General features: G+C 38.8%; 1 protein-coding gene and 1 pseudogene across 3 annotated transcripts in view; one reads left to right on the plus strand and one right to left on the minus strand.

Annotated features, from left to right (window-relative positions):
- Positions 1 to 16,721, minus strand: part of ANKFN1 (ankyrin repeat and fibronectin type III domain containing 1) — a 379,429-nt gene that overhangs the window by 41,861 nt on the left and 320,847 nt on the right. For all 3 annotated transcript variants that reach the window (XM_072779922.1, XM_072779921.1, XM_072779919.1), the window contains exons 14-15: positions 9,867 to 10,082; positions 483 to 649 (exon numbers count right to left, since the gene is read on the minus strand). In XM_072779922.1, the coding sequence (XP_072636023.1) occupies positions 483 to 649; positions 9,867 to 10,082 (383 nt within the window). The remainder of the gene's footprint in view (positions 1 to 482; positions 650 to 9,866; positions 10,083 to 16,721) is intronic.
- LOC140606470 (uncharacterized) overlaps positions 467 to 16,721 on the plus strand; it is a 64,942-nt pseudogene continuing 48,687 nt past the window's right edge.

Consider the following 16,721-nt stretch of genomic DNA (forward strand, 5'->3'; position numbering starts at 1 on the left):
TGAGAGTAGGGGGATTCTTTAAGGGGAAATCAATTGCTCTACCAAAACCCATTTCCACAAATGATTATATATATATAATATATATAATATATATATATATACTTATAGCATAAGTATATATATATATGGCATATATATATTAAATGACTTACTAAGTTGTGAAGAAAAAGATACTGAAAATAGAAATGTTGAAAGAAAAGGGCATCTATGCATTAACCAGTTGAGTATCAGTGGTTGTACCATGAATATCATAGAGAGGAAAATGGAAGGAGCATGCCCCTCCTTCATGGGCTCATTCCCTCCACCAACCAACACTACAAATCCTAATGTTAAAATGCAGCTAAGCCTCTGTCCTGCTGTGCTGGCACTTGGGGGACATTTCACCACAGAAACTATGCCATGTCAGTTTTCTTCTGACACATCAAACCGTCACTTGAGCCATTGTTTCATCACAAGGAAAATCTGGACTCCTCATAACTTACTTGGAAATGTTATTGTTTTCACGGATCTTCACGTGGCAGAGAATGTTTGGCAACTTTTGGGTAACTAGAACTTTGATCTGATCCACAGAGCTGCATAGCTTTAAGTAACCCAGATATAATCCAGGAGAGAGACGCTGATAACTCCTTTTGTGGTAAGAGAGAATATCCTGTAGGGTGAAAAACAAAACAACACATAAAACACCTTGAAAAAGTAATCTCAAAATCTTTTCCTTTCTTGGGTACACCATGTCATAAAGGAGTTGTAGCTAAGTAGTTAGGTGAGAAGCCTTGGATACCACCATGAATGCTGGGGATGTGTTGGTGGTACGGCCAGTCTTACCTTCAGGAGAATTATCCTCCAAGTCAGGTAATCAGTCATTAATATAGCCTCCATATATCCTGTTTCCCTCAGTTTTTAGAGCTGGGGGGAGGTGTGTGGGTTGTGATTGGAACAGGAAAGTAGAAAACTAGAATTTATGATTTCTGTCCTTGCAAGGCTTATTGTTTAGCTGCGGGGAAACAGAAATTTGCAAGTGTAAAAGCTGACAAAGCAGTACAAGAAGCCTCATTATTTCAGAATAATTGGTATGTAGGAAAGTCTTATTTTAAATGATATCATTTAAAATTGGATCAAAATTTTATAGTAAGTGGAAAAATGAAGTTGTGGTTGATTCTTTATCTTGAAAAATGAAACAGTAATAGCAATAGATTTATTTATCTTTCATTATTAACATTTGAGTTGTAGTTATTCATTAATTCTGAGGATGAAGAAAGAATCAAGTATTGATTCCTTTTTTTTTTCTGGCCTTTTTCAGACTAAATTGTATGATAGCTGAAATGCTGTTCCTCACATTTAACTTTCACAGTGTGATCATGAAGAGGATATTTTTGTTTTTGTTTTTAAAGATTTTATTTATTTATTCATGAGAGACACAGAATGAGAGAGAGAGAGGCAGACACAGGCAGAGGGAGAAGCAGGCTCCATGCAGGGAGCCTGACGTGGGACTCGATTCTGGGTCTCCAGGATCACGCCCTGGGCTGAAGGCGGCGCTAAACTGCTCAGCCACCGGGGTTGCCTGAAGAGGATATTTTTGAAGGAGTAATTGAAATCTTCATATTTTTTCCCCTGGGTTTTAAAAAATGTTGATATTCAAGTCATTCTCTTAAGATTCTTGTTCATTTTGTGTTCTTCAGTTGTTAACTGGCCTTCCACTGCTAGATTCTTAATTGTCAATAGCTTTGCCTATGATTTGATTAGGTCTCCACATCATTTTCATCAGCTTCATGAAATTCTGTATCTTTTATAAGATTTTAAAATTTGCTTTGTAATAGATTTGCCCTGAATTTGCATTGTATTTTCACATTATAATATTCCATAGGCAGCAGAAACTGAATGAAGTTATTGGTGCAACAGGAAGTGCCAACCTAAGTTAAGCACAGAAGGATGTTTGAGTGGAGTCTTGTTTTATATGTGGTCAGCTCTCTAGTGAACTACTTCGGTTGTGCCTTTTGCCTTCCTGTACAACTGCAGGAACTCAGATAATGAATAATTAGAAATATGTGTCAGTAGGTAATGCCCACATTTGGGCAGTGGGGGAACTGAAACACAGAGTTAGGAGTGATGAGTCAGGGAGAAATTCCTATAGGCCAGAATGTAGCCTGCTTTTTCCAGGGAGTGAAAAGAAGGAAACAACCCTACCCTGAAATGCAGAGAAGATTAAAAAAGAAGAGAAAACCAAACATTTATACTTGTACAGAATTCTCTATGGAACAGAGAGATATGAAGCCTTCCTTGACCTGTATACTCTGAAGGAGTGATCCCTCCTTTGTAGAATTCATCATCTGCAGCATCTAACATATGCTTGTGTATCATCTCCTCTGTTCCATCCTTTATCAAACATACTGAGTTCCAGGCACTACAGGAGACACTGGGTTTTCAGTTGGACATGATATGATGCTTACTTTTGAAGAGGTTGAGAAAGACAGATGAGTAAACAAATGACCACAATATTCTGAGATTTGTTTTACAATAGAGGCAATGGAGGCATACAGAAGAAAGAGTACTTATTATTTTTCCTCTTTTATATTCTTTTCTTGAACCAGACTATGAAATTAATGGCAGCACTGTGTTTTCTATTGCTTTATGTCCTTAGTAACCAGGGCTATTTCTGTATATGATAGATACACAACATGTGGAATTCAGAACAGCTCCCCTAGCCAGAACATAGGAGAATAGCATGAGAGGGACAAAATAAGAATGTCACAATTGGGAGGAAGGCGCAACTAGCAGGTACAGAAAAGCAAGGCTAAATAACTTTTGTGCTATTTGGCAAAACAAACAAAACCTAGAAAAAAATTGGATTTTGTGATGAAGAAGGAAGGAATTCTTATTAATGTCAGGAGATGGATAAGGCAGAACTTTCTGATATCTTCTGTCTTATCTCTTTAGAAAAGATCACAGGTAAATAACAGACTAGAGGAAGTTCTGTCAAAGTGAAATTTTGAGGGGTGCCTGGGTGGCTCAGTTGGTTAGCATCTGCCTTCGACTCCAGTCATGATCCTAGAGTGCTGGGATCTAGCCCTGCTCTGCAGGGAGCCTGCCTCTCCCTCTGCCTCTCCTTCAGCTCATGTTCCCTTTTGCTCTCTCTCTCTCTCAAAATCTTTAAAAAAAACTTTAAAAATGTGAAAATTATAGAAATGAACAGGTAATACAAGAGAAACAAATGAGAGAAGGAAATGAGAGAAGTTAATGAGAGAGGGGAAAATAGAAGTATTCAGATCAGCAGAATTGGATGATATGCACCCAAGGGGTACTTGCTGTACAAGCAGATGCGGCCACAAACCCAAGGGTCATTATTTTTGAGAAGTGATGGGGAGCTGGAAAAGTCCCAAGAGACTAGAAAAGGGCAAATATGCCTATCTTTGAAACAGGAAGGGGAGAAACACAGGATGACCCTAGTAATTAAAGACCACCAACTTATTGATCTTTGGGGAAAATGAGAAAGAACCATCAAATAATCAATTTGCAGTCACCTAGGAATCCTGAGACACTAAATAGGAGTCAAAATGGTTTTTTTAAGGGCAAATCATACAGACAGCTTTAATTTCCAATAGCAAAAGATCAGAATCCATAGACCAGAGAGAAATCTCCAGTGAGATCTGTTTCACTAGATAATCTAGGAAAAGTAGAATCTTGACCACATTACTTTAATAAGCTGACTATCTGGAAGATTTGTGGATAATGGAGATGGTGTGGGAACAGTTGACATATTGAGTGATGGCCCAGTAGGGACTTGTCCTGAGGGCCTGTCTCTTTAGCTTATTTATTGATGTTCCAGACAAAGAAATGAAGAATGTGTGTATCAAAATTGCGGGTCCCCAATTTGTTGTGGTTTTGATTTTCTAGAAAATAGTAATAAAGCTCTGTATGATCTTATGCATTAGAAAAATAAACCTATCATATTTAGAGTTGAAACTTAGTAAGAAAATGTGTTTATAAAGACCCAAATCCAGGAATACAAGTATAGGATGGGATTAAGAGAAAAACATGTGGGGGTTAGAACTAACCACAAATAGAATGAGAGTTAGGAACACACTGTGGTTATGTAAAAACCAACACCATTCTTAGATGGAGTAATTTACTCTTTCATTCATTTTTTTTTTTTTTAAAGACTCTCAGCATCTGCCTGTGTTTTCCTGCCTTTAATAGTCATTTATCCTTCACTAGAATGTTTTTGGAGCCTGAGAAATGTATGGGAAGAGAAAGACACTGTCCCATTCACCTAATCTAGGGTATACTAGGAAGGCCTCCTAAACCAAATCCAGTGTCTGTGGGCTTATATATTGCCTGATTGGACTTCTGATCTGTTTTTCTAGCTTTTATTTCCATTATTGTCCTTTTGTGTCTCATCTCCAGCTGAAATGGATGCTTTTTCCTTCTTCAGACATGTCCTAATCTCTTCTTTAGTTCTTTGTTGGTCTTGAATTCATTGATTCTACTAACTTTTACTGGGCACCTACTATGTATCAAGTGTCATGCTAAAATATTAATGACATCAAGATGAATGAGATGTGATCCTCCCTTTCATGGAACTGAAATTTCAGTGTGTGTGAGAGACACATGTAGCAAGTTTTTCTAACTCTGTAATAAGGATTATGTAAGGTCCATTGTGGACCCAAAGGAGGGTTAGATCTACTTTTCCACCTTATGCCTCGTTACTTTACCATGCCCTCTATTTAATTTAATTCTCTCTTTAATTCCTTCCTTCCTTCACTTCCTTCCTCTCTTTTTCCCTCTCTTTCTCCATCTCCTTCTCCCTCCCTCCTTCTCTTCTCCTTTCTCTTTTCTCCTTCCTTCCCTCTCTCCTCCTCCTTCTCTACACTCTCTTTCTCCCTCTTTTTTCTCCACCTGGTGAACTTAATTTACCCTTCATGGCTCAGCCAAATGTCACCTCTTCTACAACGCCTTCCCTGATATTTCCAGGGAGAATTAATAGCTGCTTTGTCTGTGTTCCCATAGTACACTGTTTGTACTGCTATCAGGCTCTGGTTTAATTCTGCCTTGTATTACCTTGATTTGTTTACAAGTCTGTCTCCCTCCCTTGACTGAACTCCTTGAGAGCAGGGACCTTGACTTATTCATTTGTTTTTCCTATAGCACCTAGAAGAGTTCCTGGCACCTAGTTGGTGCTGAAAAAAATGTTTATTAAATATGAAGTGAGAGGCCCAGAGGTAGTGGAGTCGGGCTGGGCCTCTAGGAGAGAATTGCTATGCTGGTGCAGTGACCAGGAAGGGTATATCCAACCAATCTCCATTGATCAGGTATCCCTAAGAGCTTGCTAGAGGAATGATAGATGCTTTTCTAGTAACTACAGGGCTTTTGTTTTGTTGCAGAGGGGACGGAAACTGAATTGTCCAGGGAGAGCAAAAGTCTTTGTGGGCCCAAGATGATATTCACTACAAAGAATTTAAGTTTTCTAAATTATTTTCTAACCTTTAAAAATAAAGAGATTTAATTTAAAACTCTAGATTTCCAACTTCTCTTTAAATTAAATTGGGGAACATTTCAACATTAGGACCACTTTCTTCCACTGCAGTTAGATGAGGCTGAATGGGCTGTTCTTTAGATGAGACAAGGGCCCTCTGGATTACTCTAGTCTCTGTTGCTTCTGCTTATTTCTTTTCTTTTTTTTTTTTTAAATTGAGATATAATTCACATACTATAATATTCACCCTTTTAAAGTGTGAAATTCTGTGGGTTTTTTTCCCCTGTGTTCATAAGCTTGTGTGACTATCAGCACTACCTAATTCCAGATCATCTTCATCACTCTGCAAAGAAACCTTGTATTTATTAGCTGTCATGCCCCAGTCCCTCCTCCCTCTGCCCCTGGAACTACTCATCTCCGTGGATTTGCATAGTCTGGATATTTTGTATAAATGGAATTGTATAATTTGTGGCATTTTGTGCCTGGCTTCTTTCATTTAGCATAATGTTCTAAAGGTTCATCTACTTTGAAGCATGGATCAGTACTTCACTAATTTTTATGGCTGAATAATATTCCATTATATGGATATACCATTTTTGTTTATCCATTCATTAGTTGTTGGACATTTGGTTGTTTCCACTCTTTGGCTACTTGAATAATTCTGCTTTGAACATTGCTAAATGAGTTTTTGTGTGAATCCAATTGTTTCTCATGTCCAGCTAGATGGGCTCATTTTCATTCATCTTCCTGATTCCTGTAGTTTTTGATCCCCATGTTAGGGGCTGTTTGAAGGTAGAAAGAGCAGGATTATGCTAGAAAAAAAAAAACAGGAAAGGGCAGAAGAGATAGTAGGTCCCAGACATTGCAGGTGTAAGGGGACACTGGGTGACAAGGAATGCCTAAGGAGAAGAACAGAGCTGGGAGGGGACAGAAGGCAAGTTTCACGGGCTTCTCTCTAGGATGACACTTTTTTTTCCCAAGTATTCAGAGAAAAGGAGGGGGAGGGCTGTAAAGTGGCTTAGCAGAATGGGAGGGGGATTTGGCTAGGAGTCAGGAGATTTGGGTCCTAGTTTCTCTTATACTGCTTTTTGGCTGATAATGACCTTGAAGAGTTATTTCTCTGAAATCTATAGTTTCATCTGTGAACAGGACATAATAAAATTGCCCACCCAATCTCACTGGGTTTTCATAAAAATCAGATGATATTATAGATGTGACAGCATGTTATAAACTTGAAAATAGAGTATGAATGTGAAAGATTAATCTTCAGAGTTCACCTGTGAAGTTTCCCGTTATTAAGGTGACTCTGAAGATCACTGAGTAATTCAGCACTGAGAGGAGCATCCCTATTGGAAATATTCTCATTGCTAATTAGTTTGCTCAGAGGGACTATAATTTGTTCATAATAATTCTCTTCTCCTTCCCAGGCAAGTATGGGAAGAATTTCTTTCTTCTAGATATGAGAAAGGGCAGTAATGAAGGTCTGGGACTTGAGAGGGTCAGGAATTTGAGAGGGTTAGACCATGGAGCTTCCCTGGAGCTCAGATTTTGTTAGAGCCCTTTTCTGTTTTGAAAACCCCATTGCAAACCATACAATTTTATACATCTTTTCCTTCGCTCTTATGGAAAGGTAGAGGGAGTGGTGCAATACCCCAAGGGATGATTAAGGCAATTCCAGGGTCTTTGGGAAGGTAGGGATGAGAGGAGATGGCCTAGGTATGCTCTGAGGATGACCAAGCATTATTTGGATTTTTCTGAGTAGAGAAATAATAATCACTAATACTTATTGAGTGCTCACTTTATGCTACTCTTACAATGCTTTATGTATTGTTAGAACCCTATGAAGTAGAGTTTCTTGCAGAAGAGGAAATATGAGGGATCAGAAATTAAGTAAATTGCCCAACTCTCATAACTAGACAAGGTGGAGTCAGGAATCATATCCAGTCAGTCGGATTCCAAAGTGGTGCCTCAGTATGTGTTGCGATATGGCAGGAAGAAGTCTAAGCTTCCAGTCTGAAGGCCCGATGGTCATCACTTTACTGACCATGAGAGACGAGAGTGGTTTGTGGCCTAGAATTGTGGGAAGTTACCCAGCCTGCTTTGGGCAAAGACCAAGACTTGTGACAACTTCCATGTTGAGTTGGTGGGGCCAACTCCTGACATAATTAAAGTCCAGGAGTGATTGGATACCAGCCCCAGTAGTTTTATCCCCCATTTCCTCTCCAGTATAAGACCTGTAGGAAGGAGGGGAGAGAGAAGAAATAGGAGGAGAAGAAGGAGAGTGGGGGTTGGTGGGAATGACATCAAGCAGAAATATGCCAGTCAGAGGGGGTAAATTTTCCACTTGAATCTGTGTGGAAACCTGATCTTGCCTCTATTTTTGGTCTCCTTCTCTAACAACCTTTCGCCAGATTGGAATTTTTCTGCACCTGTAACACATTTTTAATGTAATAAGTCTAGGAGAAACCAGGTATTATATCATGCTGGGGCCTGTGCTGTGTTTCTAGGAGCAAAGGTAGCCCAGACCCCAGTTTATCCCTATAGGGGATTAGTGTATTAGTCACCCTGTAAAAGCTCAATTTATTATGATTTTTTAAATGTTTCTTTTAGCACTTGCTTATAAAGGGTGAAGAGGGGAGCCACGAATGTGTCTGTGTTCCCTGCCCCCACCTCCTACACACGCACCCCCTATCAATTTCATATGAACCCAGATTCCATAAAATCAAAGCCAGAGGTATTGGCTTTGACCAATTAGCTTACCTTTGCAACACTGGACTCTATTCTGGTTTGGGCTAGTGCAAAGGTTGGAAAGGTGAGACTATTATATCAATAACTCCTCAGTGGGGAATGAAAATAAGACAGTGGGCTGGTGGCTTAGCTTTTTAGGGTGATCATGAAAGGCCACAGGCACCAAGGCTCGGGTTTGACTTATTTATATGGGACAGAGCCCTTTCTTTCCCATTACTCTGGACTGGCTGTCTTGTACATATATTCCATTGGTTGCACAGGGCTCCATCAAGGTAGGTGTTTCTGCCAGCTTTACCATCTAACTGGAGAGTACTATAGAACTCATCCCCATGACTGGGTTTAAAAAAATAATGAAGGCAGCCCAGGTGGCTCAGAGGTTTAGTGCCGCCTTCAGCCCAGGGCGTGGTCCTGGAGATCTGGGATCGAGTCCCACGTCAGGCTCCCTGCATGGAGCCTGCTTCTCCCTCTGCCTGTGTCTCTGCCATTCTCTCTCTCTCTCTCTCTCTCTCTCTCTCTCTCTCTGTGTCTCATGAATAAATAAATAAAATCTTTAAAAAAATAAAAATAAAATAAAAAAAGAATGAAAGAAAGAAAAAGAAACCGTGTGAAAGAAAAAGAATGAAAGAAAGAAAAAGAATTCCCATAAGAACATGTGAGGGGTGTTGTGTGGAGAAAGTGCTGGACTCAGGAACAGAAGATATACTTTGTATCCTGGTTATGCCAGCCTGCCTGAATCTTGATCTAAGCTGGCTAAATTTTGAATTTTGGTCGCTGTTCTGTTCTCATATGAGTCTTCCATCATTTATTTCATTTCAATCCCTCATGACTGAAATCCTAACTCCTGCCTGGAAATGTGATGTGACATGGCAGAAAGAAGCATGATTCCAGTCAGAAGAACTGAATTTAGGTTTCAGCTCTGTCATTGTCTAGGTGTGTGCCCCGGGACAAATGCAAGTTTTGCAGGAACTGAAGTGAATACAATTTTGGGAGCCTTCTTTAAGGAGAAGAATACAAAATTGTAAAGGTCTCTGCCAGGGCATTGGAAGGGGCTTGTGCAAGTGAAGAGCTGAATGTGCTGGAGCTTCATTAGCTTCACTAACTCTGCCTCTTTCTGTGGCCATATGTCATACAATCTCTGAATCTCAGTCATTTCATTTCCTAAAATGCACTTCATCATGCCTGTCTGACCCAGGGGAGCATTATAAGGAACAAATGAGTAAATATGTGTTAAAGAGTGTTTTTATTCAGAATGTTTTATACACATACATACACACATACAGAGTCCAGAAATGTATTATTATTATTATAGTTCCTTCAGATATTGGTTTAATGTTTTGATTATATTACCTGTAGACCCCTACTCAAACATTTGTCTCAATGTTTCTCATTGGTTCATTGGCCAGGGGTATTTTCAGAATGCTCACCACTTGTACTTGTACTGCTTGATGAATTCCAGATCTGGAGAGTGATAAATAAAAAATAAGCTTCTGAATCTTTCCTATGTGTGGAATACAAGCAATGAAATACCTCTGGGCCCTCTCGACTCCATCACTACATTTGTAAATGGCTCTTGGTATATTTCACTAGAGCCTCAATAAGTGTGTTTGAAACTTTAAATATACAGTATTAGAAAACTGAAAAGACTACATACCTGGATGGTTATCAGTAAAATGTCTAAGGCTGTTGGCTCCTCAGGTGTTGACAAAGACTTCCTCTGGCTTTGTAGCTTTGAGATCTGCATCCATTTGCCATTAAAAAATGAATAGAGCATCTCCACTTCTCTGATGGTGACTATGAGGATGTTTCCATGCCGGTCTTTAATGGGTTCATAGTAAACTCTTCCCAAGTTGTGTGTTCCAAGTAAATTCTAGAAACAAATAGATTTCTGGTAGCTGGGATGATATTGTACAAAGTAACATAATTGCAACAAAAGACACTGCATAATTAACTGATATTTCTGAAAAGTTTTTTTTCAAGCAAACTTAAACCTAGAATATGTGGCACCGCAGAAATGTACTTAACAGAGGCTCAAAGAAAATCTCTTCACCATAAGCCTGCAAAGATTATAGCAAGAGGCACAAAATTATGTTTTTTTAAGCAAATTCAATATCTGTAAATATCTCTTACCCACATAGACACACCAGTACATAGACCTCAGTTACCAGCACTTGAAGAGAATCCCAGATGTTTTAAAGAAAAATGCCTGATATTTCAAGTATGCCACTTGTGGAGTTTTCAAGAGATCTACAGTAAGCTGGTATGAACTGGGGTTGTTTAAAATGAAGAAGTGAATTGACAATGTAGCACATTGTACAGGTCCCTAAATGAGCACATTCCTTTCAAGATACTTTAATTGGGAGATTGGCCTGGTTTGACTTATCTGCATTTCAGGGGGTTCTATTTATTTAAAATTACATTAAAATTGTTTGTGAGCTAGGTCAATTGAGGCAGACAATACTTTTAGTAAGATAGGAGGAGAAAGACACCACATCAAATGTGGAGGGGGTCAGGCAGATGTTCTAAAATAGAGTTTTAAAAATATGCAGGGTTTGAAGATTTCTAACCTAGAACACTGGACGAATAGGATAAAATACCCTTTTACTTTGAATATCTGTGATTTTTCAAAAATCACATAAATCATCTCAGTTGCCATTTGTGAGCTCAGGTAAATGTTGATGACCTGTTAGCAGGAGAGCGAAAGTAGAACTGGAACTTGGAAAAGTGACATGGATGACCTAAAAATGAATGCACCAGCTGGTCATATCTGCAGCTATGAAAACACTGGAATGTTCCTTCGTGGTAGAGACTGTGTCTTATATCTTTTATTTTTCCTCATTAGCACTGGACACATAAGTAAGAAATTTATTTCATAAATAATTATTGACATATAAACATTTGGTGGGATCATTATTTTTAAAAATAATTTAATTATTCAGTCAGATTATTCCTTTTCAATAATTGACTTCTAAACCATAGAGAAGTTAATTGAGTAAAGCTTTTCATCCAGCCCTCTGTAGTAAGACAGTTTTAACTAAAGGCAGTTTGCTGCCAAGTAATACTGATAAATACTGATAAGTAAACTGGCTATCAAAGAAAAGAAGACCTGCTTTAGAACATAGGCCAATTTCTGTGGTGTAAATGCTCCCACTTATGCTGGCTGATTTAAAGCTACCAAGGTACCAAGAGTTTGACAACAGGCTTTCAAAATTCCTGAGTATTTAATAGTTGGCTCTCCTGAGTCAGTACAAGTTGGCGCCAGCACACCACTGATGCTGAGCCTTTAGTTATACTGGTGTTGAGTTTCAGGACGGGCTGCTGTTCATTAACTCTTAGACTTCTGAAAAATCATTTACCCTTTCTAGCCCTGAGTTTCATCATCTAAAATTAAGGGGTCAGCCCTTATGTAATCCTTACGTTACAGAGTGTTTGGGAGATTCAGTGAAACAATGCTTGAGAAAGTATTTTGTAAACTCTCAAGCTTCACATAACTGGGGTATGGCCTTTCTGCATATTCTAATTGGAATCCCACCTTGGCTTACACTTGCTCCTTTTCAAGACTCCGCCTAGGTTTCATCCTTTCTGGGAAGACTTTCCCAACTCTCTCAGAATTTACCATCCCTTCTTTTGTCCAGAATTGCTCCCTGTACAAATTTATATCTGGCTTTCCTGCAGATTGATGTACATGTCATGAGCTCATGGTTGTTTTATTTCTGTGTCTCTGGGTTACTTGCATAGTGCCTGGCACATATTAATAGCTCAATAAGTCTTTGTTGACTGAATTAACATTTTATCATTAGGACATTGGAAAATATGATTTATTTTGGACCAAAGCTGATGAGGAGACATTGAATGTGGTGGTCATTTCATTTAAGCAGAGTTTTCATCAGTGGTTCACCATCAGCTTTGGATATGTTGACCAATAGTTTGAATAAGAAGGCACTAAAAGTCTCCCTGAAATTCTTTATTGACATCAAATTGGGTTGGATAGCTAGCTCTGGACAGAGTCCAATTTCAAAGCAGAATATCCTTGTGAAAATAAACTGCAACCATGTTCCAAGAGGGCAAATTTGAGATTCTTTAGGACCTAAAGGAAAACCAAACCATCTTGATGCCTGTCATGCTATGCAATCAAGATTGGGAAATCTGGGAACCCTGAGGATCCTACAAGTTAAAGAAGAATAAAAGCTACCTGATGGCTCACAGGAATGCATCTAAGTTGTAATCAGAACAAATCACAGGACTATCAATAAGCCTTAGACAGATAAGCACACTATTTAAGCAGCTTGGGGGACATGGGAAGTTGAAGGAAATCCAGAGTAGAGATATTAAGGCCTAGAAAAGGACAGTTAAATTATGGGGAAACCTTTATCCCTCTTCTGAAAAATGAAAAAGACATGGTATTCATAAGTTGTTACCTGGATTTTACTCACTAGCACTAATTTCTGAAGGTAATGGAGAAAGAAAGTTTAATGTAACCAATCCTCAGTGTGAGATAATTACTTATTTTGAGGATAAGTATTTCAGATAACCCTCAATGTGAAAGCAGTGTACACTTCTGCCCGTTGGGGACTCTGTCATTTTCCTAAGGGTGGAAAAAACAGTGTGGGGTACAGGTTTTCTCATCTTATTATTTTTAATCCAAATGATGGCAGATAATTGTTTTTCTTCCTCCTTAGGTCATATTAATCAATTAATTAATTCATACTTTACTTTCTTTCAAATAAATCTAAGTCCACTTCTCCTAAATCAGCTTCAAATGATTCAGGATAGACTATTTTGACTTTTCAAACTATGTGGATAATTTCTTCTATTTAAATTTTTTGTATGCTTTTTGTAAATGAACACATAATAAGATGATAAAAGTATTGGAAAGAATGTAGGCTTTAGAGTTATATAGATCTTGATTTGTATCCAGATTGTGCTACTTCCTATTAATATGACCTTGGGCAAATTATATAACCTTTCTAGTCCTCAGTTTTACCATTTGTTAAATGATTATCAATAATACTACTTCCTGGGGATCCCTGGGTGCCTCAGCAGTTTAGTGCCTGCCTTCAGCCCAGGGCGTGATCCTGGAGCCCCGAGATGGGAGTCCTGCATCGGGCTCCCTGCATAGAGCCTGCTTCTCCCTCTGCCTGCGTCTCTGCCTGTATCTCTGCCTCTCTCTCTCTCTCTCTTTTGTTCTCTGTGTCTCTCATGAATAAATAAATAAAATCTTTAAAAAAAATTTCTCATTAGGGTGTAGTGGGTGGAGATTAAGTGAGATATAGTTTGTAAAGCACTTATCACAGTGCCTGGAATGTATTCTGTGAAATAAAAGTTGTTTTGTAATTATTACTTATTATTATGTATTAAAGGACTTCACTACAGAGCAGAAATTGGAATATAAGGCACCTGGTGCTCAGTGGTTGGTATGCACTGTAATGAAGGCAAGTCAGTGTGCTGTGGAAACAGGAGGAGGAGAAAGATGGTGATGGTGGGGATAAAGAGCCGCTCTTGAAAGAGCATGAGTCAGGGCATGATGTGGTCAGAATCTTTTTTGGCTACTCTGGCAGAAGTGTGGAGAATGGATTAGAGTGTGTGTGTGTGTGTGTGTGTGTGTGTGTGTGTGTGTGTGTGTGTATATACACAATATATAGAATACTGGAAGCAGGAGCATGACTTTGGAGGCTTTTGATGTAATTGGGGTAATCAGGCAGTGGTAGTGATACTGGAAAGGAGAGGACAGTACAGTGAAATATACCAGAGGTAGGTCCACAGGATTTATGTATGGCTGATGCTAATCAAGCTATTTAAGAATGCACTTTTATTTTCCTCATAACATTGTAAAAAATGTTAGTTTAGCAAAGAGACCTGAAATATTAAGTAGCAATTTTCCCAAATTCAGTTTTCTTCCTCTTGTGAGGTGTGTTTCTGTGCCTTGTCATTTATTTCCCTCTCACTACCTAAACATCAAAGGTGGGTTCACAATTTTCAGACATTTTCATCCTAAAGATCAGCAAATAGTTTGGGCAATAGGATATAAATAAATAAATAAATAAATAAATAAATAAATAAATAAATAAATTTGACAATGACTCCTGTTATTTTTTTTTTTTTTGACTCCTGTTATTTAAGCAGGTGAACAGAAATGTGAAGTAGGGAAGGGAATGCATAGCAGTGCTCTGGCCTTTGATGGGCACTGTAAAGGGTAACTATTTACTGAGCACTGTGAGGTGCTGGTCACCATGCAGGGCTGGTGAACTATTCAGGTGGTGACTATGGCATGAGGGTACATTTCTGTGATCCTTTTTTTTTTTTAATAAGAGTACCCCCAAGTGTGATCTTTAGGGTGCAGGGGTTGGACAAATAGATTGATTTATCCAACGAATACTATTGTAATAAGAGCAATGAAAGAGAAAGATCAATGCCAGGAGGCTTTGTAAGTTGGTAATGGGAAAAGAATTCCAATTTATTTTCTTAATGAATTATACAGTGAAGTCATCACCTGATATGGGGATGGAGAGTGTGGGGAAGGGATAGAGGTGTAAGAGAAAGTTTTAAATAGTTGCCTTATAGTTTGGGAAAGTGAAGTTAGTAGAGAGATGGAATGTGATCACTAGGTAACATATGTGAGAATTATAGCCATAAATTTAACAACAACAACAACAACAACAACAACAAAACCAGCCTCCTTTTTTGGTGACTTTTATGCAGTAGTGTGCAAATAATCCAGTGTAGACATGTTGGATTCATCCAGGCTTGGAATTTTTCTTTAATAATATGGGGGGAGACAGCAGCCAGACATTTAGAATATTTTCAAGGGAGTGATTAGAATGGGCCAAGGAATCTAAGCTGGACAAAGAAGGAAATGGCATCAGAAGGGGGTTGATAAATTATGAAAAGTGGTGGGGTCAATACATTGGGGGCCAGGGAAATCCAAGAACTATTGCAATGGGAGTAGTTGAGTAGGGGGATACTGACCATCATGACTTCTCTCTACCACCTCAGCATCTAGCTTCACTGGCTATGACAGCCAGACCCTTCTCATGTTACTGATATGAAATGGATGTGTTCTAGAAATAAAGAGGCCCATTTGAAATTCTAAGCTTGTTCAGTGTGATCCAAGCATGTCTGGGCTCTATGGTGGGTTAATGAAGAATCCGCTAAGGTGCCTGAGTCTCTTGAGAAAGAACTTATCTAAGGTACCAAAGAGCCTCCTGAGAATGAGGTGGCTTTATCCTAGGGAAAGAGCAGTTTGAGGTGCAGTGGCTTTTTCCACCTAAGGCTGATTAGTGATGAAAGGAAGGGACACTTTGAATTCAGTACAGTCATCATGGCCCAGCTCCAAGAACTTTTCCTTGAGTTGAAGAAAATTTTGTAGCCAAGAGTGAGTTGAAATAGAGCCCACTGTTTGCTAAAATCTCTGAGGCAGCTCAGCACACAGGCAGTAACCTGTTTATGCAATGAAGTGTAGCACAGAAGGAGTAAGAGTTGCCTTTCAGAATTATAATAGCAGCACAATAATTGTTACTATTTCAGGTGGTTGAATTGTTATTATTGTGTGGGTCAAGAAATGAAGTTCCTGTAATTGCTGGTGGGGGTGGAGCCACAGAATTTTTTTTTTTTTTTGTTATGATCCTATTTTTATGCCTTGGCTGGTATGGCCTGGCCAAACATAGCTTACATAGATTCCTGTTATGTGTATTTCTGGGGTTTATGTAACTGACAGCTTTGTAGGTAAATACCCATCACTGATAAAAGTTCAGTGATCTCTTAAAAACTTCCAATTCTGTATAGCTAGAACCACAAATTCAGATAATAGAAAACAGTGAAAGGAAAACCCAGAAGAACTTGGTTAAAATTCAGTGTCATTTATGAGAGGGGCTTTGTAACCTACAAATGTTCTTGTTGGACTTGGGAACCTGATCTGATTAGGTTAATAATATAGAAGGAAGGATGAATAAATTTGGGATTAAAGGTAAGCTTCTAAGAGCTAGCTTGTCTTTTTTTTTTTTTTTGCCATTTGTCTTCTTTTCTTTTCCTTTTCTTTTTTTCCATAAAGTAAGCAAAAATATATGCGAATTCCTGTGCTTTAACAAAAGATCAAGTGAAGAAATTATTCAAAATATCTGCTGGTCTCTCTTTCCATCTCTATGTGCTCATAGATGCACAGGATACCAGAGCAGCAAGGGTTTGTCCTGTGATTGAGTCAAACTCCTCTTATTTTACAAGTGATGAAACTGAGGCCCAGAAATGAGAAATGAGTTGACTGATTAATATCAAATCCAGAACTCAAGTCTCACCTCTTGTTTAGGGGGTCACTCCTAGACTCTTGAAGAGAGACCCTTGCTCCTTGTCCAGGAAATTGCCAAAGGCACAGTTTCCCTACGTGAACAGATGTGCAGCTCAGACTGCCTAAGAAGCCTTTATATTCTTAGGGATCTGAAAGAGAAGGAAGACCATCCTTTTCCTTTCCAGGTGGACTTGGTAACCAAGCTGACCAAGCTTTTTAAGATTTCTGTGG

Source organism: Canis lupus, chromosome 16 (genome assembly GCF_048164855.1).
Source record: "Canis lupus baileyi chromosome 16, mCanLup2.hap1, whole genome shotgun sequence".
NCBI classification, from domain to species: Eukaryota; Metazoa; Chordata; class Mammalia; order Carnivora; family Canidae; genus Canis; species Canis lupus.